Here is a 23646-nt window from a genome sequence, read left to right as displayed (position 1 = left end):
CCCCCCCCCCGAATTAGTAGTCATATAATCATTACCAACCAGATCCCAACGCCCAAATTACCGTATTTAGCTATATACAAGGTGAAGAGGCGTCATAACTTCCGGCCCAAAGAAAACCCATCAATATAATATCTTCAACTCCGATAAGGGTAAATTGGGATCATATTTATCCCAAACAATCTTATTCTTCTCATCGAGATGCGCCCCCTCATCCGTAATAGGGATAATTGGATCCGTCGCTATCACCTCCTGCTGACTGAAACCCCACTTATCCCTCGGAATCCAGATCGTCGGTGTTTTCGATATGATACACGGTTCGTAGTAGGCATTGTACCGTTCTTCTTCGGAGTACCTGATATCGACGTGGTCTCGACGGACCTTCCGGCGGAGTGCAGCATAGTCGCGGTAGAGGTTAGGGTGGAACCATTTCCAGGTGGCTTCCCATCTGTTGCGGGTGTGGTTGAGTGCTTGGGCCTCTTCCTTGGCTTGTTGGGCTTCTTCTTCGGCGTCGAGGGTGCGGGGGAGGAAGTTGTTGAAGGGGGCAAGGGCCTCGTTGAGGGACATGTGGGCTAGTACGGTGAGGATTGCGAAGAGGACCATTATGATTAGGGGACCGATTGCGCCTTTGATGGCGAAGAGGCCGATCATGCAGACGTCTGCGAGGTAGATACCAGTGAGGAGGTGCTGGAGGGCTCGGGGGTATACGAGACCCTTGGTGTCGATGCGGGGTTCGTAGACGAAGAGGAAGTTGTAGCGGTAGGCTTGGTAGACGAGGTAGAGGCCGATGAAGGCGAAGCCTAGAATGAGGGGTGCGATGCAGGAGTATGTCAAAGCTGTGGAGTGTTAGTTTGATTATTTTCTTAGAGAAATAGGAATATTGAGACAGTATGAAAGCCTCGCGAACGTACCAATTACACCCATATTGGTAAACACGGGGAAGATGTTGCCCCAGCTGATACCGCTGAGGGCTGACCATCTTTGATACAAACGCCGGGGGGAGCGATCAAAAAAGGTAGCGATGAATTTGAAGAACAAAGCACCAGCAACCTGCACCACAGCCATCGAGCTCATTGTCAATCCTTGAAGCAAGAAATAGGATATATAGAAATTGGTTGCCTTGGGGAGGTTCTCGGCAAGAAGATCCTTGGCTGACAAAGGGTCTTTGATGATTTGCGTGGTTGCGGCAGACGCTGCTGAGGTCAACGTAGTAACCAGAAAGACCTGAACGACCTGGAAGCAAAAATGGGCACTTTGTGTGAACAGTTCCACCCGGGCGGAGGATGGCACACCGGCGCTTCGAGCACAGGCTATACCAGAATTTGTTAGAAATCTGAAGGGGACATATAGAGTCAACAACATACCTCGGCAGATGATTGGCACCAGGGACATGAGAAGCACAAGTGCCGCAGATGGCAACAATCCTGCAATTACACCTTTGAGTGTCTCTGGAAGTTTATCTATCCAGTGCAAAAACGGTACCATGTCGGAGAGGTATGTGATATTAGAGATAGTACCCACAAGGGCAGACGGAATCGACCAGAATATGACAAGTGCAGCGATGCCACCCTGGACCAGGAACTTTCGCACAATACGTTGCCACCAGCTGAGGTTTAGTGCAGACCAGACAACCTCCTTAGGAGAGATGCCAATGAACCGAGGGGTCATATGGAGTGGTTGGTGATGGGACAGAGTCTGTAACGCGATCTGCGCGTCGGACTGAGTGCTGAATTCGATGAAGACCGCAGAGAGATATTTCATTTCCCCGTCCTTATACCTCTGTTGTAGATGGGTGACCTCCTGTATAACTTCCGCAAGCTGGTCCCGCAGCCAATTGATCGTATCGATCTTTTCTCCGAACCATTTGAGGCGATGGGTCGGTCGCCGAATGCCATGAAACCACGGTGAAGTGCCAGTTTCAGAGTCAAGAGAACTGTCAGATGGGATGCGGCCTTGTCTCAGAGTTTTCAGACGTGCAGAGTTCGCTGATCGGATCAGCCTTGTCTCTGCGCTCTCCAATCTGAAGGCCAATTTGTCCCTTTTGCGGACCAGCTTATCCAACTTTTTACAATCAGAAGTGATCCAAATCCGGTGGATCGAATCACCGAAAACCTGCCGCAGCTTTTTCTCACTCTTGTATTCCTCTGGGACCGACATAAAAAGAACCGTCCTCGAGGAAATCCGATTAACATATGCGGGCGAGTTAAGATACGCTTGACGGAGATTGGCGTAGAATATACTTTCCCGTGTTATCACGTAGAAAACAAACGCTATTGACAGACGTTAGACGTTCCTGTGCTCATGATAGCCGGTCTCCACTTACTAAAGAGGATGATTGCCATTAGGGCGTGAACATAATAGCGCTTTGGGTCTTTCACGTTGCTAAAGCTCAATGCGTCCAGCTGAGTGTTGCCTGCACCACCAGTTGCATGGATGGGAAGCAAGATGGGCCATGTAATCAGGCATCCAGTAAAACATGTAGCACACAGCACTCGCAGGAATCGGAGAAAGAGATATCCGTCCATAGATGAAGAGTGAAGGACATGTCCATCGGAGATCTTAAGAAAATGACCAAACCAATTGATAAAGCCTGAAGGCAACTGGGGACTCCGTTCACTGGAGAGTTGTCATCATTGATGCATTCGGAAAATGTAGTTCGTATAAACTTACTGCTTATGCCAGTTTGGCAGATGAGTCCGGGGCGCGTACCACCGGAGTTGAGTCCGTCGACAGATCAAAAACAGACCAAACCAGAAAACTGCGATCACTAACGCGGGAACTAGAGTGCTGACAAGCGCAGAGAGCGATGTCGAGTCATTGACTCCAAGATTCTCCATGGCCTCAGAAGTTGTTGAGGATGCATTACCCCGAGAAGACCCTATGTTAGGGTCATTGCTAGGATCCTATCCGGTGCCGGGTTAGCTTTACCCATAACTCCCGAGTTACTACGCCGTCTTTCTTTTCCTCTCTCACAACGTACAAGGATGTCAGCCCGCTTCACAAGCAGGCCAAAGAGTGCTGAATCAACCATGATGGTTGTCAGGAAGCTGGCTCACGGCCAGATAGGTCGTTTCTTGGTTGAAGTTTGGGGGCAGAATTCTACAGCAACATTGCACAGGCATTTGTTCAGGAACAGAATGGAGCTTATCGGTTTTACATATAAGCTTGGACGGTCCGGCCCACCATCACAACTAAAATATGCAACTCAATTTGTCTAACCTGTCAGCCAATATGAGGGGAAGGCATCCGACGGCTGAAGCATGTCGACTTGCAGGTTGACAGGAGTGCTATTGGCGGACCGGCCGAACCCAAACAACAATTGGAATGTGTGCGAAAGACCAAAAATGTTGATAATCTCCTAAGTCTCAGCGTCTATGATTCGTCAGTCACAAAGGACCAACCCACAGTGACATGTTCGTGTGGGCTGCAGCTCGCGCCGCGTGGTAGAGACTCGGACTGGACTAAATCGAAAGATTTAAAATTATAGTGGAACATGCATAGGGATCGGCTTCTGGGAACACGGACCCAGAGAGACCGTCGCGGTTTAGTTGTCACTAGTTTCCTATAAGTTTGAGGGTGGTTTATCCAATAAAGCTAGGGCATTTTTGAGATGCCGATCGCTAAAACCCCGTGAAGTAAGGAATGTCTGCCACCGGATTTTGGCCGAGCTAATACAATTCTTGCCACAACAATCAACGGTTGGTATTGCAAGGTGGTAGTGTTTGGATTTGAATGCCTAATGTAAGGGATCAACGTGAGTCTCGCTCCTCACGTTGTGTTGTCAGCGTGATTCTTCTTTTTATTCCTCTCTCTCTCCTTCTCATTTCTTTTTTTTTTTTTTGCCAGCTGTAGGGATTTTCCACGTCGTACCTTGTGTGGATTGTATGCGCTAATCATATGTGAATTGCCACAGGGGTAAAAGGTCCAAAAAGGGCGCGATTCCAGTTAGCGGGATCTATATCGCGACAATTCTTTGGATTAGTGCCAATCATTGGCTGTGTCATTTCTCAGGTGGGCTCGAGCACGAAACAGGCACATAAACGAAAGTTGGACGACCCGTTCCATGGGTCGAATGACGACCAACCCCGATCCAATCCAGTCGAACATCGCTGGTGTCAATAAATCCGGACGTAAAAACGTTGGTGGACACGTAATGCAAGGGATGCACTCCTCTTTTTCCTAGCAATCGAGGCATAAACGGTTGCTTGGAAAGGTTGACTCGTGGTCTCCCGCTTAGAGAGCAACGGTGAAGGAGCAGCGGTGCAGGTGCATTCAAGGGTTTAAGTCATGAATTGTATAGACCTTATGGATGGAACCATATTTCCGGGAACCACAGATTTAGTCCCGTAAGGTGAGACTTTATCAAGGGTGGATACGAACAAACCCCGAAGGACGGGAAGAGAGAAAGAAAAAGAAAATGAGACTTTTACACTTTAAGGTCTTTAAAGATTTCCTCTTTCAGCCTAGACGATCCAGTGACTTGACCTGCAGAATACTGACAGTACCATAGCCCTAGACTACTACCGAATGTACAGCATGTACTGAGGAGGCTACCAGAATTGAGGAGGGGGGTTGAAACCCCTCTCTGGTCCTCATTTAACTATAGTTATGACATTCCAGCATTATTAAGCAGAATGAAGAACTCTCCTCGATCAGCGGATCGTATACAAAACTAGTAGGCGCACCAACTCCTAGATGCAAAGAAGTCCAAACCGGTAACATTCTTGAAAACCGTCATTCCATCCGTATCCATTTCATTGGATATTGAATTACCTCAGGATGCTTGCATATTGCGGTAAAGCCCAAGAGGTACCTATCGCTGATCTGTACTATGTATGGCTGCCTACGAAGTCGTCTTTTGATATGAGACACATCCAGATCCAAGACTTGATAAGGTTCGTATAGTTCCTTGGATGCATCATAAGCCTATACCCTACGGTGTATCATTTGAGATTGCCCAATAAAGCACTATTGCGTGTCCTCTATTCGACGTAGATGCGATCATAAACTGAGCTTGGTGCCACCGAGGTCCTTCTTGGGTGACTTTTTAAAAAAAAAGGCGTTAAGTTGCAATGGATATCTGATAGACTTTTGATCTTGAACCCCCTTGTGTGCTTATCCGCCAACTATCTAGTATATAGTACACTGAGTGTTGTGAATTTAAAGATTTGTTAAAATAGTTTGCTGGAAAGCTTCTCGAAATTGGGTTGGAGTACAGCATATGCAAGACAAGTCAATCTTGAAGCCCACCTTTCAGTAGAAATTTTGGGTTTCTCCTCTTTCAAATATTAGTCGCAATGTTCATGCTTCCATTTAGACCCCTAGATGCACCGAGGAACAATAGGCGGTGAGAGAGGGCAGTATACAATGATCTTTTAAGATAGCTGTGGCTTCTCAATCTTGTGACTGGTCAATTTGACACAACGCTGTTCCCGGAGATGTCGTTTACTAGCAAAGGGAAAAAGGCGAACCCAGACAGCATATCTAATGACACCAGCGCTCGCTCTGTGTTCTCCCCGTTTGAGTCGAAGCAACCGTTCCCCCCTCTCTCAGCAGATGATCTTGCAATCACTTCTCAAGATGCGCCAGACACCAGCTTAACAGAAGATGATCCAGACATAACATCGCCGGACGTCGAGGAAGAAGACTACGACGTGAACTTCCAATCGCAGTACTCGCTGGACGATCAATCATTCACCGATGCGTCTACAGATGACTCGGACGGACAATCACCAGAAGATGATGGCATCGAGATCCATCCATTTCGCCAATCTTCAAGCTCGCTTCACGGGCCCAATGCATTCGCTCCCCCTTTCTACAATCGGCCCCCAACGCCTCTACCTCCATCACCTTCGCTGACCTCTCTCCTTCGACCCCCCTTTTCAACCACCACCTCCCGACCAACCACCCCTGACAGTTCCGATGTTGAAACACCCAACGATACGGAAGCAGCCGTTGCGAAGTCGGCGCGTCGGGCAACAACCGTTCCTCGGGCCAGTCCGAAGGTACCGACATACGAATACTACGGTTTCGTTCTATATCTCGCCTCTTCATTAGCTTTCTGTAAGTAGGACTTTGACCCTTTATATTAGCTGCAGTCGGGGCCTATGAGAGCAATTCTGACGTCCTCGCAACAGTAATATACATCCTCTGGTCCTATCTGCCGTCCCCATTTCTACACCAGCTTGGTATTACCTACTACCCCGATCGTTGGTGGTCACTGGCGATACCAGCGTGGCTAGTTATGACCATCGTCTACATCTACATTGCGCTCGCCTCGTATAATACCGGATACATGACGCTACCGATGAACAGCGTTGAGAATATCGTGGATGAGGTAGCGAATGTCGCAGTGATAGATGGCAAGGGCCGGAGACGACCTGGCGGTGCTGTCAAGATGAAACCCGGTGCAACATCATGCCAAATCATGGGCCCGCAAAATAAAAAGGTTAACTGGAGGGAAATTTGGAGTGAGGGCACCGATGCTGTCTTGGATGTTCCTGTGGGAGGTGTGTGCGAGGTGCTATACGGCCAAGGACGGGATGATGGCGAAGTATGCGAAGAAATTGACTTCTCTGGGTCTCGTAGATGTTCATAGCGATCTAGCATAGCGGATAAATTTTGATACCCCATTTTGTTTGTGAGAGGCGGCTTCTTGTCTGTCATAGGTAGAACTCGTACCGTCATGGCTTGCATAAGTGAAAAATCATATTACAAAGACACAATGGCCTCATCTTAGGTGAGATATAAGTAGCTAGACACTTTTGACCACCGTCTTCACAGTAGATATACCTGTTGGTTACCCTAGCACTACTAGTCCTACCGATAGTAGCATTCACTGTATTGAAATCACATTGTAAACCCGACCAATCAAATCCTTTAAATACTGTTGCTATCATCACGTGGGGTGGCGATACGAGATATTGATACGATAACACGGACCCCTTGCAAGACTCACGATCTCGAGTCACGACTGCTTGTATTCTCGAGCTGCGGCAAGAAGCTTGTGAAGGCCATCGTGCACAATGGGGGCAGACCGTTCGACACCACCTCCACAGACCGGTGGATCAAAGTCCGGCGAGCTCCCGCGGGCACCACTTACACCTGAGCAGTTGCGGAAAATTGTACAGGTCCCCTGACGCAATTTACCGATATCTGACTGACATTAGCTGATGCATAGGATGTCAACCGCATGAAAGCAAAGGCGATACGGGAGCAACGCGAGGCGGAGGCCCGAGCATCAGCCAGTATTCCTGGTGTGGCGCAATCTACGAACGGAGTTAAACGATCCTATTCCTCCATGACAGCTGAGATGCCTGCTACGGTTCGAGATGCGACATCCGCTGCTCGCCCACTTGATTCGATCAAGCCTGCGCGGAACTTCTCGAAATACGTTGAATATGACTTCAGTAAGATGACGGATACGAAGGGAGGTTTTCTGACGGAGGAGGATGATCCTTTTAATAAGGCGCTGCATGTGAAAGAGGGGAAGGAAGAGCAGAAGCCGGCAAACATGACGCAGAAGGAGTGGGAAAGAAAACAGTTACTGGATTCTCTTCGTCGGAATCGGACCGGCCCCTTCGAACCAGCCCTCAGTGTGTTGGATGATAAAAGCAAGCAGAAGAAGTGTCGTGAATGTGGTAGCCTGGAGATTGATTGGAAGTGGGAGCAGGATCTTCGGTGTTGTGTATGCCATGCCTGCAAGGAAAAGCACCCCGAAAAATACAGTCTTCTTACGAAGACGGAAGCGAAGGAGGATTATCTTTTGACAGATCGTGAGTTTTCCAATGACTTTTGGTATGGCTTAGCTTTGGATATTGACTTCTTGCTTGTAGCCGAACTGAAAGACGAAGATCTTCTGCCGCATCTTGAACGGCCTAACCCTCATAAGTCAACGTGGAACAACATGATGCTTTACCTACGCTATCAGGTCGAGGAATACGCCTTTTCCGCGAAGAAGTGGGGCTCTGCTGAAGCGCTCGATGCCGAATTCGAGCGACGGGAAAATGAGAAAAAGCGACGGCGGGAGGCCAAATTCAAGACAAAGCTACAGGACTTGAAGAAGCGCACGCGCGTTGATGCATATCGCCGTAGCCGTCAAGGAGCAACTGGTGGGAACTTTGGTGATGATCTGGGCAATGGTGGGAGACATGTGCATCAATGGGGTCGGTCCATTGAGAATCCCGAGACTGGGATCGGAGTCAAGAAGTGTGTAGATTGTGGGATGGAGGTTGAAGAGTTGGAGTTCTAGCGGAAGCGCATCGTCTAGTATAGTGTGTAGTGTATAGTATAACGAGTCACGAACCTCATAAATATCCTCAGTGGGTACCTTGAATTATTAAAAATAGGGACACGTTATGTTTTGCGATAGTTTAGTTGAACAGGTCAAAAAGCAACGGTGCTAAGGGTCAGTTGGGAAACGATGATTGGCGGCCTGAGGTCCAGTTCTAGCTGTCCTTCCTGATGTCAGTCCACCTCCCCTGAGGGAAAGGATCAAGAGGCGTCAGCTTCATTTATTTTATTTTATACTTATTTACATTTTATTAAGGATGTTTATGGCCAGCTCATCCATTTCTCAACCTCCCTGACCACCACTAGATGAGGCTGGGAAAATACTAAACAACCCCCCAGCGCTAAAGGCGGTTAAGCCGCGCGGGCGCCTAAGGAGCCAACGAGAACACCGCAGCATTTCCCCGACCTCAGCAGCGCAGGAGAACGCGCACCAGCCCAAGTCCAGTTCGCTCCTCTCGGCTCAGCTTCTTTGACATCTCCTGTAATTCCGCCGAACGGATTCCCCCGTCTCTTTGAGATCATCCATTGTTTTCGCTTTCCTCGGTGTTGACACGGCCAGGGGAACGCTGTTTCCTGCCGTTGTCCCCCCATCCCGGCTTTTGTTGGCCTTACACCAAGAAAGTTTACCGGCTGTGGGCACAACTTCACCAAAGCTCTCCACACCTCGGATACAACCCAGAGAGCTAGAAACTATTTCTGCTTAATAACAACCGACTCTCGCTGCCCTGATCGTTGATTTCGCATGGCTTGGCAATCGCCTTCGGCCATGGTTGGGGCTGGAGGCTATGGGGGACCCGGGGATGGGGCCCCCAACGGCGGCCAACCTCAGGGAACTGAATACACACTACAAGGTGCGTTCCTGTGGCAGGTTCATATAACTACAATCTCGACATGATGGCGCTAATATGTTTCCTGGTGTCATAGGCGTCATGCGCTTCCTGCAGACAGAATGGCACCGACACGAGCGAGACCGCAATGCGTGGGAGATCGAGCGCGCAGAGATGAAGTCTCGCATAGGCAAGTTGGAAGGTGACGTGCGAACGAGCAAGCGTCTACACGAGTCCTTGGGGAAGCATGTCAGGCTACTTGAAGCCGCGCTAAAGAAGGAGCGTGAAAAGGTCAAGAAGCTTAGCAACAACGAGAAAGTGGAAGATACTAGGGATCCCAAGGAGATTGCTCGGGAGAGTATGAATTCTTTGAAATGTACGGATGTCATTGCCCCTGATGACGCGCTATGAATTAACTTGGTTGCAGCTCAACGTCCTAAACCGCTCATGGACTTCGGCGAAGCCGAACTGAACGATAATCAGCCTGACTTCCGGCAAGAAAGCGAACGGGATAAATCGCGCCTTTATCTGTCAAAATGCTCGCAAGAAGTAGCTTACCACGTTATACCTGCATCGCATCCCCCCCCTGATCTCGGCGACCCGGATCTCCCTAACCATATCTACGGAAACCAACAAATGTCTCACCAAGCCCTAGAGGAAGCTTATCACCTACAGCAGCAACGACAGAAGCAACAACAACAACAGCAGGCAAATCATATGATGGCACGGGAGGTATCTCTGCAGAATCACCAGCCCATCGTGGCTCAATATCCCGAAGGTTCGGGGTTATCTCGCCCACCAAATCAGTTTGGTCTGCCGCCGGGTTCTAGAGAAGCTTTGGAGAGGAAGCCTTTGGAGCCGCAGCAGACCCCTGCCACCGCTGTTGACAGTAGAAAGCAGGTTCCCGAACATACAGCTGTGGATGAGCGCACTGGTGCTGAGAAGCAAGTGTATGACGTGTATTGTGAACAAGGAGCAGCTAAAGAGGAGGGAAAGCCACAACAAACAGAGCAACATCAAGAGGACCCGGACGGTTGGAATTTTGACGAACCGTCCGAGCAAGAGCCGCCGACTGAACCGATGCCGCCTCATCGGCCAGATGTGGATGCCTTTCCTAACGCTAATTTTGTTCGATCGAAGTCTCCTACACGAACGGGGTCCCTATCTCATAGACGGAAAAGCTCGGGTGCTAGGAGTAAGAGCGATGGATTGAGCGATAGTAGTGGAGGAGCAGGCCAGAAGCAGGATTCTAACTTCAAAGTTAGATTTGCTCTGCGTGGACACCTGGATGTCGTCCGCTCGGTGATTTTCACTGGTGGTGGTAGTCCTTCAGAGCCCGAAATCTGTACCTGTAGTGACGACGGAACAATCAAGCGATGGATCATTCCAGCAACCTACGGTAATTTTGGCGCGCATAATGCCAACACCAGCAATGATCTGGATATAACAAGCTATTTCACACACAGAGGGCACGTTGGTGCTGTCACAGCGTTGACCGCATGCTCTCCTTCCCGAGATTTTTCGAACGGTGGCCGCGCTTTGGGTGATGGCTGGGTGTTCTCTGGTGGCCAGGACGCCAGTGTACGGGTCTGGGAACGAGGAAGGATTGACCCCAAGGCCACACTGGATGGGCATACTGATGCCGTATGGGGTCTTTGTGTTCTTCCTGGAACTACCGGTTCCGTATTTGGGGACTCTTGTGGTCACTATGGGGGCCCCGATCGAGTCTTGTTGGCATCGGGTGCCGCGGACGGCCAGATATTGATATGGGCAGTTAGCGCTCCTCCCCAACTCTCATCACCTCAAGCAGGATCTCGACGAGCTGGGGGCAGCCGGAGGGCTAACTCGATCTCGTCTGGTTCCAATTTCCCCTCTTCCCCTCAACCAAGCATGGCTACTTCAACGCCATTCCATTATACTCTTATCCACAAGATCACAAGAAAGGATTCTCCATCGCCAACATGCATAAGCCCCTTGTCTCTTGCCGGCGTCAACTTTGTGGTGTCATTCTCAGACGCTTCGATTATTGTCTACGATACGAGGACCGGTGAGGAGATTGTGGGAATGGCGAGTCTGGAGACGTACGATGGCACACCTTCCACCGGCGTTAACTCCGTTGTGGCAACTACAGTTGGATTTGATGGGACTGCGGGCCTGGATCCCAGTCGCATCTCAGGTGAAGAAGAGGTTGTTCACGGTGCTACGGGCTCGAGTGGTGTGGAGGGTGTTATCATAAGTGGCTACGAAGACCGATACATTCGTCTTTTTGATGCTAACAGTGGTATGTATTACGTTTTAGGATTAGCATAAAACATGCTCATTCACTAACAACTGGGTCAGGACAATGTACGTACACTATGTTGGCGCACCCGTCAGCGATAGCATCACTCTCCTTATCTCCAGATGGACGCGAACTGGTGTCAGCCGGCCATGATGCCAGTCTACGGTTCTGGAATCTTGAGAAACGTAGCTGCACCCAAGAAATCACTAGCCACCGGTTGATGCGTGGTGAGGGCGTGTGCTCCGCCGTCTGGAGTCGCGATGGCCGTTGGGTCGTTAGCGGCGGCGGCGATGGTCTGGTCAAGGTCTTCTCGAGGTAATACTTCGAGATAACGCGGGCTCCTACTGTTGATGTATGATTTTATTTTTATATTCGAGCTGATATTCTTCTTATGCCGTATTTCTTGGACGCATGAATGGATGAGCGCTTGGCGAATTCTTGAGCATTTGCAATGGTCTCTTACCTGGCATATGTTCCTTTCTACACGTGTGGTTATAGTTTCCCTCTTATCTTTCATAATCCGCTATTTTCTCCATTTCTCCTAAACATATCCACCCCTGCATTGTTGCTGTTCCTACCCGGTTTTATATGAAATGACAAAGGGTGCCCTATGTACTCTAGAGCTTTCATTGTCTTGTTCACGTCAATCCGAGATTATCGTTTGCGTTTCATGTATCCCTGTGGTCCGTTTTTCTTTGGGGTGCTTTGGCATCATGATGTCTGCTGGCTATAATGCCACACCCGAAGGTCGCCCATCTTTCAATATCCTATTAGCTGTCTTAAATCATGATGGTTCGCGCTTGCACTTTCAACCTCATGCCCTGTGATATAGTTCTTTTCATCTTCCCCTTCCTGTGAACCCTTCTCTGATCCCGTCGTCCCCTTTACCCTGGCTGATACAGTTGAGAGTTGTGAGGGACTAAGTTTACGGCAACTGGGCAATCAGGATGTGATTCTTTCTTAGCTAGTTATAGAATACCTCCATCAATGCTATTATTACACTCAATCCTTTGGTCTTATGTGCAAAAGTATCCGAGAATGCATACGAGCTTTATACTCATTAAGGTATCATAACACAGCACACGAGCTACAAAGCAAATTACCGACTCGAACTCCAAGCCTCCTTAAACAAAACCCTCAAATTCTTCGCCTCCTCATTATCCTTAATCCTCTGCCCAAGATACCCCTCTAGATCCTCCCAGAAAGCCTCCGTCTCCAGAACACTCTCCCCACTAGGCCCAAGTGCCGCCTTCGGCGACACGCTCTGATCCGCCATCTCCTGATCCTCCTCAACTACCTTCGCACCCCCCATAATCATAACTCCAAACTCAACCTCCTTACCTCCAGCAAGCATCTCAGGCTCATCAGCCAGGATCTCGGAGATTGTCTTCCCCGCAATCGGCTTGCGCTTGTACAAAATCTTGATCTTGTCCAGCGGGACCTTGTTCGACTGCGTATCGACCACGCGGTCCCGGACGGCATCCTTGAGGTCCTGCACGGATGTTGTGGAGAGAGGCTTGTTCGAGAGTTTGATTTCAAGGGAGGGATTGCGGGCGGATTTTAAGTTCACGGTGATTGATTTCGAGGAACCCGGGGCTTGAGACTGTTTGACTTTCTTGGGCATTTCCGAGTGCGGGGCTGGCATGCGGGGGAGAAGGTACTGATTCAGATATAGTTAGCAAAGGTAGTTTTCCTTGGATATTGTTTGTTTGGGGTATCACGTACAGGGACTCGCGGGACTCGCTCAGGGTCGATTACATGGTTGGCTGGGAGCTTGATAGGGCGGGAGTCGAGGGAGGAGAGGAATGATTTGATGAAGTTGACTTCTGCCATGGCTGCAGCAGGGCCGGAGGTGTACATTGTCAAGGATAAGGTAGTGTGTGGTGAGCGATTGGTGAAGTGTCGCTTCTTAAGTAGTTATTGGAACATCCCGCATTTGCCTGTTTGGGGTGTGGTGAAGCTGATGGGCAATCTGGAGTTTGCCTCAGGCATGAAGATTACCGCTCACACCGCCTGCCCGGAATTATCTGCCGATACTGACCGCCCGCATGAAAAAAAAAGTAAAAAGTAAAAAAAGTTTGGTTTCCGTTTGGAGCTTCAAGTGTTACGGCTCTTTTTTTTGTTGTTGTTTTATTCACCCACATCGCACCTCTTGTCGCTATGGGTAAGGGTCGTCGTATGAAGAAGCAGGGCCCTCCGGCCCCTCTTGATGAGTCCAAGATTACTATGCTTAAGAAGCGCAAGGCTGGTGAGACTGGTAAGGCGGAAGCGGGCAAGAAGCGGAGGAGAGCCGAAGTTGAGGAGGAGCCTCTGAAGGAAGCACCGAAGAAGAAGGCTAATGCGACGGTTAATGGCAAGAGCAAAAAGGTTGCTACTGTACCTGAGCGTAAAACCAAGAAGCAGGTTGTGGAAAAGAAGAAGCCAACGTTCATGGATTCGAGCGACGAGGAGGAAGATGAGGAAATGTCGGGCCTTGACAACGAGGAAATGCCGGATGATGAATTTGATGATCTTGATGGTGTCAGCGATGGTTCAATGGGCAGCGAAGTTGAGGATGATAACTCGGTTATGGATTCGGACGACGACGACCACCCACGGCAAGCTATGTTCTCCGACGACGAAGATCTTTCCGATGCGGAAGAGAAGTTGACAGCAGCAAACATTGAGGGATTGTCCCGGAAACTCGACTTGGAGAAGGAGGCTGAAGAGGAAGAGGCAGAGCGTGAATTGCAGGAATCCGCCTTGCAGACAAATATCGCCGGTGACCGTCCAGATGTGTTTGCCGACGCTGAAGGTGCTGGCCAAAACTTGGCTCCTGACCTGCAACTCCTCCGTACAAGAATAACGGACACTATTCGTATTCTGGGCGACCTTAAAACGCTAGGCCAGCCTGGAAAGTCCCGTGCCGATTACACACAGCTGCTTCTGGGCGATATCTGCACCTACTATGGATACACACCGTACCTCGCAGAGAAGCTGTTCAATCTTTTCACACCTATGGAGGCTTTTGCCTTCTTCGAAGCTAACGAGACCCCGCGTCCTGTCGTCATCCGTACCAACACATTGCGCACGAACCGTCGCTCTCTGGCCCAAGCTCTCATCAACCGAGGCGTGGTGCTCGAGCCCGTCGGAAAATGGTCCAAGGTCGGTCTTCAAGTCTTCGAGTCTGCTGTTCCTCTGGGTGCTACTCCGGAGTATCTGGCTGGTCATTACATCCTGCAAGCTGCATCCTCCTTCCTTCCCGTCATGGCCTTGGCCCCCCAACCTAACGAGCGAGTACTCGATATGGCATCTGCCCCCGGTGGTAAGACTACATACATCTCGGCATTGATGCGCAACACCGGCTGCGTGATCGCCAACGATGCCAGTAAACCCCGTGCCAAGGGTTTGATCGGTAACATTCACCGTCTCGGATGCAAGAACACCATCGTTACTAACCTCGATGCCCGTCACGCATTCCCCAAGGCTATGGGTGGTTTTGACCGCGTCTTGCTCGATGCCCCTTGCACCGGTACAGGCATTATCGCAAAGGATCCTGCCGTCAAGAACTCCAAGACCGAACGTGACTTCCTCGCCATCCCACACATGCAGCGCCAGCTTCTTCTCGCCGCTATCGACTCCGTCGATCACTCCTCGAAAACGGGCGGATACATCGTCTACTCCACCTGTAGTGTAACGGTCGAGGAGAACGAAGCCGTCGTCCAGTACGTCCTGCGCAAGCGTCCCAACGTGAAGATCGTCGACACCGGTCTCGGTGACTTTGGAAGCCCTGGTTTCAAGGAATACATGGGCAAGCACTTCGATTCCAAGATGACCATGACCCGCCGCTACTTCCCTCACCGCGAGAACGTCGACGGTTTCTACGTCTGCAAGCTGAAGAAGACCGGTCCCAGCCCCAAGGACAAGAAGGCCGATGGCGAAGCTACCTCCAAACCCAAGACCTCTGAAAGTCGCACCACTGCCAAGTCCGACGACGAAGAGTCCATCGACAAAACCCCCATCGTCGACGAGGACGGTGCCGTCGTGGAAATGGAGGGCGGATCTTTCGGTCCTTTCGAAGAGAACGACGACACCGATCGCATCGCTCGTGCTGAGCGCAACCGTCTCCGCAGAAAGGGTATCAACCCCAAGGCCGTCCTAAACAAGCCCACCAAGAAATCCAAGTCCGAGGCTGAATCCGCAGACGAATCCAAGGACTCCGACTCACCAGCCCCGGAACAAAAGACGTCCACTACCACACCCGAGAAAGCAAAAACCCAGAAGAACACCAAGACCCAAGAATCTACTCCCGACAAGAAATCCAAGGCTCAAGAAGGCTCCACCCCTGAAATGAAGAAACCCAAAGCTCAAGCTTCAGCTACATCGGACAAGAAGAAGGCTAAGAAGTCGAGCAAATAGTTATGATCTTTCTTCATCTACTATATAATACTTGTGTATATTTCTTCTTCCCACAGCTGGATTTCTAACATGGTTTGTTGACTGAATGAAATACAAAAGCATCCATTTCTTCTATTTCTTTTGATTATTGGTGTGGGTGGCGCATTGTCCCTATTTGTGTGTTGATCTGTTATGATTTGCTCTTATTACTATGGTAGATAGGTGGCGAATTCAATAGATACCATGACATTCACACGGTTTATCTTTTTGCCCTTGGGGTTGAGTAGTTCATTTCTGTATTTCAATTGGCGCTGTCTAAGCAGATTCTGCAACTGTACGAACATGAAAAAGGTCTGATCTGAATCTCGTATAACTTTCGTATATTTCCCGAATAGGAAAACCAAATGACTGGGTAAACAAGAGTGATGGTGGATATAGATATTAGAGCCAAAAAATTCGTAACCTCCTGGGTATGTCATACTCTCTGATGCTATATAAAGGAAACTATATAAAATATAAATAATATTCGCCGACAAAAGCCCCACTATGTTTTGTAGATCTTGACGACACTGAGGATGTTCTTGCGGCAGATCGGACATATATCCACCTGATGTGCGCAGGCGACGCAGGCACATACGTGGCCGCAATCATAGAATAGAGCATCTTGTTCTTCACAGTAACAGATCTGACAAAGATCCATTTCTTCATCGGCTACTTCCCAGTAGCTGATACCCTTTCCATGGCGCTTACCATCTTTGTAGCCGCCAACGTACTTGTTACCTGTCTTCTTCTCAACGAAGGTGCCTTGGCCATGACACTGGTTTTCGTACCAATCTCCGTCATAGGTGTCGCCAATGGGGTACTCCGTAAATCCCTTGCCGTGACGCTTTCCGAGGACGAAGTCTCCCTCATAGATAGCGGCTGAATCGGAAATATGCTTGCCTTTACCATGGTAGTATCCTTTGCTCAATTCACCACTGTAGTATTCACTGGTGAATGACGCTTCGATAGTCTTGAATCCGGTAAATGCCTTTGTCGGGTGGTTGCGGGACTCAGCCCACAGAAACCGCACCAGCTGATCAGGATTGGCCAGTAACCCTGCCTGGTTGAGCTTTAATCGTCTAGAAAATAGCCATATTAGCACGCTGTTAAGTCTGACATCAATTGGTAAAAAATGAACTTACTGGTCTTTGCTCAGCTTGTCTCCGACAATGAAGCAAGTGCCATCGGGCACAAAAACCTCGAAACTTTCGGCAGATGGCATGGTTGTCACTGTGGTGCCGTCCACACGCTGCCAGACCTGGAAATCCTTGGTCACCGGCCACTGCAAGTGCTTTCTCACTGCAGCCTTGATAGTTTCTTCTTTCTGGGAGAAGAATGATCCGACGGTCCGCAAGGTCTGCGCGTCCACATCGAAGATCTGGATGAAATAATATACATGGTCTACCGGTAAAGCGGGTTCTGAATCTGTTGAATGAGCAGAGGCATCATCTGTTGTGGACAACTCTGGAACGTCTGCGCCGTTTGTGACATTTATCTGAGCACTGTCCGTTGTCTGCTCAGATTCCATCAGTTGGATATCTTCAGCGACGATGGTAGCAATGACAGCATCATTCACAGCACCATTTGGGATACTATTTTCAGGATGAGGTGTCTGCAGAGATGCTTCAGCGCCCTCTTCCAAGTTCCCGGTAACCCCATTATTGAGGTTTTCCGAAGGGGCCTGTGCGGTGACAACTTCCACGATATCATCCGCGCGAGTTGCAGTGCCAGATGGGCCTGCCCGTCCTGATTCAACTTCAGGAACAGATTGCTGATCATCAGAGGAATCAGAGTCTTCGCGTTCGAACACAGCCTCTTCAGGCTTGTTTTGTGGCACTTCCATTTCCTGTGGATCTGCCATGGCGAAATACTTCGCATCCACTACTGCAAGGTCAGCATTTTATCAGTGAAAAGAAACAAAGCCATGAGCTATTCTTACCGTCTGAGACCACCTGTATCCAAAAACGAGCTGTCTTCATGGGTAGATTCAAGGTGGCTCTCAGGTCCGACACCCGAGAAAACGCGAGTGTTGGGCCAAACCGGTCACGAGTATGTCCAATCTGCCATAGACGAATATGCTCCGGACCCGTTTGATCTTGGTCACCCGCAGAGGCCCATAAAGCAATCTTCTTGCGTAGATCCATGAGGTTTGTTGACCGAGGCAATGTCAGATACATGACCTTGTTTGCTGCCTTTGCCTGAGACATCAGATCATACGTATCAAACAAGCTCCCTAGCTGATCATATTGCGGAGCAGAGTAGACTTCAACCTGAATATCATCTGTTGTCTTCCCATCGGAGGAGTTCGCATAGGGATACACTCCCCGCTCATAGTATTCCTTCATGGCTGGAGGAGCCGCCCATGGCCCTTGAGGGCCGGGTAGATACTCTTGCACAAGGTCGCTGCGGATGTACATAACCGCAATGGCAACATCGTGGCCAGTTTTGTGATCGACCTTTTGACTTGCGTCCAGACCCAGATGAGGGCCCAAGGCTGTTTTACGCGTTAGACATTCAACACGGTTATCACTTCCATCATCAAACGCTAGCCACTTAGTCCCAGGACCACCCGGGCGAAGAATGCTGAAAAATTTACCCGAAGTGCGTCGACCTCGATGGACAATGTAACCATATAGAACATATTTCCCGTGCTTACCATCTAGTAGCCATGGCGAAAGGTCGAGCTCTTCGTCCAAGTCTACCCGGTTATAGATCAATCTCCATTGCCGAGCTGCTTTGTCGAGTTTTTGACGGTTCAGCTCTACATGGAGGATAGGTGGTAATGCCCAACGGCCTGCTTTGGAATCTAGGTAACTGCCAAGAGCTTCACGCATTGTCTTTGCCTGGTCGGCCCGCACACAGATGCGGGAATTGAAATCCTTTGGGATAGTGTTGACCACATCTGACCCTTGAGCCTCCTTCAGAAGTAGGTCAGGAGAAGGACTATCGAACAGCGCGGCAAGCTCCTTTGGCGCATCCGTGTCTGCCAGCTCCAGCTCGAGAGTACGGCGTAAGCGTTCCCAGAACTCACACACATCCCCAGAGAACTCGTGCAAATTGCGTAGCGTAGACGTGATAGTGTCGGTGTCGACATATTGGAGAGACTGACTGCGAGAACGTAGTTGCCAGAGAAACTTCTGCAATGCGTCACATAGCGGTTTAGGCTTGACATCACAATTAGTTAGATGGTCGACAATATTGGCGTTCTGGATTATCTTGCAGAAAGGCGCAATATGCAACCAGGTGGCTAGACCCGCGACCTCGGCACTGTGGTTGATAACAGAGTCTCCAAGCGGGCGGTAGCCAGTAAGTCCTAAGCTATCCCAAGTGGGCTCCGAATCACTGGCATGCCACCACAATGAGCGAGTCGGATCATCAATGATACGAATATAGGCATCAAATGCCAAGGTATCATTGCGGAGCAGTGCCTGGCGCTGGCCCCGCTGCCGGCGGTGGATCTTGTCCCATGGGCCGTGGAAACTAGTCCAGCCCCAGTCGAGATTATGCGGGTTGAATTGATGGCACGATGACTGCATCCACCCAGTGCGTGGTTCGTCTGGATTGTATAAGATTACGCCAATCTGTGCAGAAACTCTCCATGTGTCGGATGTTGCTTTTTCTTGGGTGGCAGCCGTTGGGTACTGTGACTTGTAATCCTCTACCCAAGCTGCGGAGTCATTCGTGCGTGCAAACTTAAGGTTCACATCAGGGGTAAAATCGTTAATATTTTGATCAGCTGGCCCGCGAAGCACTTTGAACTCAGTCTCGGGTAAACTCTTGTCTAGGGTGGGCATAGTGGGTGAGCATTCGATATAGATGCTCAAGGAACTAACATTGTTCCCCCGGGGAAAGAACTTGATGGTCCACCAGTAGCCGCCAATGTAGGCGGGTGGAGAGCGCATCACCTTGGCACGGTTGGGTTGGTCCTTTGTACCCCTAACACCCTTGATTTTCCAAGTGAGACGAGCCTTTTCGGTGGGACGATACTCCGGATCCTCCAGATTGGGGTGAAAGTTCTTCTCCCAATAAGGGTCTACGACTGTTAGTATGTCTTATTATTTGCCTGTCGTCATACTATTGGACTCACATTCGTAAGCACTATAGTCCCCATCAGCGGCGGACTCAATTTCCTTCATCTCAGCCTCGTCCGGAACCGATGTATCCTCCTCCATCTCCGCCCAGTAAGCATGTTCGACCTCTGGGGGTGGGGGCCGAGGAGGGGCGGATGTATCAGACAGTACAGGAGGTTCGTGCTCCTCAGAGCTAGCATATTGAGAAGGAGCATTTTGCTCTTGATCTTGTGGGGGAGGATCTGGGCGGTTATTCGATGGGTCTGTTGAGGGCTCCGAAGAGTCGCCGGCCGGCGTGTCTATAATGAGTGTCGTTGCACCCGTCTCGGAAGGTGATTCAGTATCCGGAGTGACGGAAGGAAGTTGTTCGACAGTGATCGATGTATCGTTGTTAATGTCCATTGTGGAAGACGCGGAGTGGCAGCACCCCAGTCGGACTGATCAATGAGCTCTTCAGAGTGCCCGCACGAAGAAGTTGACAGAAAGAATGTAGGGAGGTGAAAAGAAAAAAAAAGGAAAAATGGGTAGAAGAACAAGAAAAAGAAAAGGCAGTTGGACGACAGAGAAATTGATGAGTCAAACACCGGAGCTGGTTGATGTTTAAGTAATAAATAATAAAGAGACCGGGCTACTATGTGTATGACTGCAAACAAAATTCAGGAACCAATCATGCAGATAACAAACTGCTTAACCAACGATACTCTTTCTGTCCTCTCTGTCTTAGGACACAGGAGTCTGTGAAAGAGAAGAAGGATGAGAGGGAGAGAAGAGTACAGAAAAGAAAAGGGAGTCAAAAAGGGTACTAAATGGACAGAGCAACTGATCAAGAAGAAAGTGAGAGTCTAGAATGCCCGATAAGGATATAGACCGCGAGGCTTATCGATAGTACGGGGCAGCCTAAGCCTAGGAAGGAAATGACAGCGATTCTTGCTGAATGAGGGTTGTATAGTAGTAGAACGATGAGAAAGAAATTCACAGGAACCAACAGTGAAAGGAGAAAAAAAAGAAAGAGAGAAAGGAAACAAAATCAGTAGGAAAAAAAATAGAAAATTGTGAGGGGGAAATTAGGAACCAAAGACAAAAAGATGAGGCGGCAATGCAGCCGAGAGCCAAATCACCTGCACTCACCGCCGGTCCAATGGACTCATGGGGGAATTTATTCAGTCTCTTCCGCAAATCCCTCGCTGGGGAACAATTCATTACTCTCTGTTCATTCTTGAAGCTCCAGTCTGCGATTGCCACCTCGACCCCCTTCTCGATTCTGTTTAAGTGGGGTCTGATTTCTCCCGATTCTATTCGATCTTGGGCTTAACCCCCATCTACCAGAGGCTACTACTCCGAGTACCCTTAACAGTATTATAACTATTTGGGGGAATGAATACTAATTAGTATGTACTATTATCTACCATTCGGATGCTCAGGATTCCACACGTTTATATGATACATTCCGTTTGGCTTGATTGGATTTTTAAAGATCTCTAGATGATTTGGAAATATCCTGCCCCCTTTTTTTCTTTTGTGGCAAGTCCCATACTGGACCTAATTCTCTAATTCGGGGTTGTTCAACCCTAATCAACTGTCACGGGTTTAGGGATGATCGACCTGTGGAACGCTCCATGGTATCCACAACTTGCACCCGCTTTGATTTGCTATCCAACATCCGCCTCAGGCACTTTGCCTCTGGAACAAAAGGTCCAGTTCTTAATCGCGGGACATGAAAGTTTCTCTTCCATCTCGGTACCGGGTCAAGAAAATTATTTCTCGAGTCTCCACAGGATTGGTTCTTCCCTTCGGAGCTTATCATCCGGGTCGCCTCCCTTCTAGAATATCTTAACCCCTTCCGACACTAGGTTGAAGACTCATCTGGTGGAAGTTCGTCGCCGCCACTTCGGAGCCTGTTGGAGTATCTGATTTGAGCATCAGGCAGTGTATCCGCAAGGGCTCCCCAACACACGTCTAATCACTGCATAAAATTCGAGGCTTGGGGGAAGCCGCCTCCGAGCAGGTTTCTGCCGTGATGTTAGTCCACCAACGAACACTGCTATCTCCGTAGCCCACCCCGCTCACTAAAGAAAAAAAAGGCCTCGGTACTTTAGTTTTGGGATTTGTCATTCGTATCGGTGGAAGGTTGGTCGGCCCGGGCAAAGGAGGCCGCAACCATCAAAGGGAAGACTACAGTGGCCTCCGCATACACCTTGACTGCCTTGGCATCCGCCTTGATCTTTCCCCAGCTAACAGCCTCGTCTGGACGAGCTCCAGCGTCGCTTCCATCGAATTCCTGAGCCGTATTTACATAGACCGCATGTTCCGCTCCATTCCGCATTAGACATGCATTGGCGATATGGTGCTTTACCACCCCACCTCCGAGGATGATGATACCAGCACGGGCGGCCCGGACGGCCATCGTGTTGATGCGACGCACATCATCAACTATATCTACACGTAGTCGTTGTGGGGAGGACCGGAAGGTATGGAAATAGAGCATGTCTCCTAGGGAGCCATCGGTGAGCGCAGGGCAAAAAATAGGGATCTTGTTGCGCGCGGCCCAGTAAAGCACGGAATCCTCATGGTTGATTTCATGGCCTAACCGTTCAATAATACGGCTGGGCGTCCAGTGTAGCTCGTCTTCCTCGTCGCCGGTCTGCTGAGCCTTCTTCTTGGCGGCTTCTTGTTCTTCCAACATCGTATCCAAAATGGGGATCAACCAATCTTCGAAGGCACAGTAATTGCTGTTAGGAACAACGAGATTGCCAATCCGGTTCAATCCTTTAGCACGCAGTCCAGCCCCCGGAGCTGTAAAGGAACCCATATAGGTAGGAGCTAAACACTTTATCAAATCCTCCTCGACCCCGCCAGCGGTGGTAACAATTGCAGAAACGTGACGATGGCGAACGAGGTAACGAATGGTGTCCCGGAGGCCCGATGAAATCAAATTGGATGTGTACCCGAGAAAGACAGTTGTCTTCTCTCCGGTTTCGGGATGACGATAGGCTCGCTAGATGAGTAACAAAGATTAGCAAGGGTACACACGGCGGATGGCGGGATTCAGTAGAGAATTTGTCCTACCATGTCATTGATAATGCGCGTAGCCTCGGCGACTGCGGTACCTTGGAACCCCATGTATTTCATATTGTCCACCATCTCGGCGACGGTGATATCACGGCCTTGGAAACGCTCAAAATCTACACCCTGAACCTGATGGGTCCCCTCAGGAATGGGCTCCGAAGCAACTAGGACTGCATTGGTCGCGGAGGCAGGAGGGGCAGCCTCCGCTTGTTGTGAGGACATGGTTGTAGAAGAAGAAAAGAAACAGGGGGCAAGCAAAGACTAGAGAGGGATTGTTTATCTGTTGAATTCTAGTGCAAGCGATATGTCTTACACAGAATCCTAGAAGATTAGGTTTCTCCTTGGTTTTTTGTGGCTTTTTTCTCCCCTCTGAACAATATGGTGGGGTGATTGGCTAGGCAGAAAAACCACTGATTAATGCCTCAGGATTGACAGGGATCGCACTTGATGACTAACCGGGTCGAGTTAGCATGATTAGTCAGTGTAGTAGGTGCCTGGGGCATCAACATAAGTTGCATGGGGAACGCCGGCCTCAGGCACTGGCTGAATGAAGGGTCATTCTAGCAGTTATTTTTGAGTTCCCCTTAAGAAGAATCCTTGACCAACTAAAATTAAAACCAACCATACAGTCGGCGGCAGGCGGCCCTCCACTCCATGAACCATCCATTTGATCATCCACCTCTGGCCCCATTTC

The 23646-nt window shown here is 49.5% G+C and overlaps 8 protein-coding genes across 8 annotated transcripts; 4 read left to right on the top strand and 4 right to left on the bottom strand.

Annotated features, from left to right (window-relative positions):
* Positions 1–40: 40 nt before the first annotated feature.
* On the bottom strand, positions 41–3392 carry BDW43DRAFT_85919 (putative DUF221 domain protein). Its single transcript, XM_032050604.1, has 6 exons — positions 2978–3392; positions 2668–2900; positions 2321–2613; positions 1362–2267; positions 909–1307; positions 41–833 (listed from the first exon to the last, which is right to left on the bottom strand). Exons 1-6 carry the CDS (start codon positions 3026–3028, stop codon positions 121–123), a joined length of 2595 nt encoding a protein of 864 aa, XP_031900197.1. The 5' UTR covers positions 3029–3392; the 3' UTR covers positions 41–120.
* Positions 3393–5429: 2037 nt separating this feature from the next.
* On the top strand, positions 5430–6701 carry BDW43DRAFT_276078 (uncharacterized protein). The gene is made up of 3 exons (XM_032041916.1): positions 5430–6060; positions 6135–6625; positions 6678–6701. Exons 1-2 carry the CDS (start codon positions 5436–5438, stop codon positions 6593–6595), a joined length of 1086 nt encoding a protein of 361 aa, XP_031900196.1. The 5' UTR covers positions 5430–5435; the 3' UTR covers positions 6596–6625; positions 6678–6701.
* Positions 6702–6885: 184 nt separating this feature from the next.
* Positions 6886–8503, top strand: rad14 (DNA repair protein RAD14). Its single transcript, XM_032041915.1, has 3 exons — positions 6886–7121; positions 7178–7772; positions 7833–8503. Exons 1-3 carry the CDS (start codon positions 7023–7025, stop codon positions 8246–8248), a joined length of 1110 nt encoding a protein of 369 aa, XP_031900195.1. The 5' UTR covers positions 6886–7022; the 3' UTR covers positions 8249–8503.
* Positions 8504–9055: 552 nt separating this feature from the next.
* On the top strand, positions 9056–12408 carry BDW43DRAFT_319644 (cell differentiation and development protein Fsr1; the record flags this gene model as incomplete). The annotated part of the gene is made up of 4 exons (XM_032048954.1): positions 9056–9140; positions 9214–9492; positions 9544–11397; positions 11457–12408. The coding sequence occupies 4 exons, from the start codon at positions 9056–9058 to the stop codon at positions 11714–11716; spliced, it is 2478 nt and encodes an 825-aa protein (XP_031900194.1). The 3' UTR covers positions 11717–12408.
* Position 12409: 1 nt separating this feature from the next.
* On the bottom strand, positions 12410–13343 carry BDW43DRAFT_85896 (uncharacterized protein). The gene is made up of 2 exons (XM_032050603.1): positions 13123–13343; positions 12410–13057 (listed from the first exon to the last, which is right to left on the bottom strand). Exons 1-2 carry the CDS (start codon positions 13255–13257, stop codon positions 12497–12499), a joined length of 696 nt encoding a protein of 231 aa, XP_031900193.1. The 5' UTR covers positions 13258–13343; the 3' UTR covers positions 12410–12496.
* A 166-nt stretch (positions 13344–13509) lies between these two features.
* Positions 13510–15889, top strand: BDW43DRAFT_85853 (rRNA (cytosine-C5-)-methyltransferase NOP2). The gene has a single exon (XM_032050602.1). The coding sequence runs from the start codon at positions 13558–13560 to the stop codon at positions 15793–15795; it is 2238 nt and encodes a 745-aa protein (XP_031900192.1). The 5' UTR covers positions 13510–13557; the 3' UTR covers positions 15796–15889.
* BDW43DRAFT_319642 (putative MATH and UCH domain protein) lies at positions 15890–20288 on the bottom strand (the record flags this gene model as incomplete). Its single annotated transcript, XM_032048953.1, has 4 exons — positions 15890–16895; positions 16959–17697; positions 17756–19849; positions 19904–20288. 4 exons carry the CDS (start codon positions 20286–20288, stop codon positions 16319–16321), a joined length of 3795 nt encoding a protein of 1264 aa, XP_031900191.1. The 3' UTR covers positions 15890–16318.
* A 1556-nt stretch (positions 20289–21844) lies between these two features.
* On the bottom strand, positions 21845–23368 carry BDW43DRAFT_85815 (deoxyhypusine synthase). The gene is made up of 2 exons (XM_032050601.1): positions 22953–23368; positions 21845–22881 (listed from the first exon to the last, which is right to left on the bottom strand). The coding sequence occupies exons 1-2, from the start codon at positions 23172–23174 to the stop codon at positions 21979–21981; spliced, it is 1125 nt and encodes a 374-aa protein (XP_031900190.1). The 5' UTR covers positions 23175–23368; the 3' UTR covers positions 21845–21978.
* Between the last annotated feature and the right edge of the window lie 278 nt (positions 23369–23646).

This window comes from Aspergillus alliaceus (assembly GCF_009176365.1).
Source record: "Aspergillus alliaceus strain CBS 536.65 unplaced genomic scaffold BDW43scaffold_22, whole genome shotgun sequence".
In the NCBI taxonomy this organism is placed as follows: domain Eukaryota; kingdom Fungi; phylum Ascomycota; class Eurotiomycetes; order Eurotiales; family Aspergillaceae; genus Aspergillus; species Aspergillus alliaceus.
This window is presented reverse-complemented; position numbering and strand designations above follow the sequence as displayed.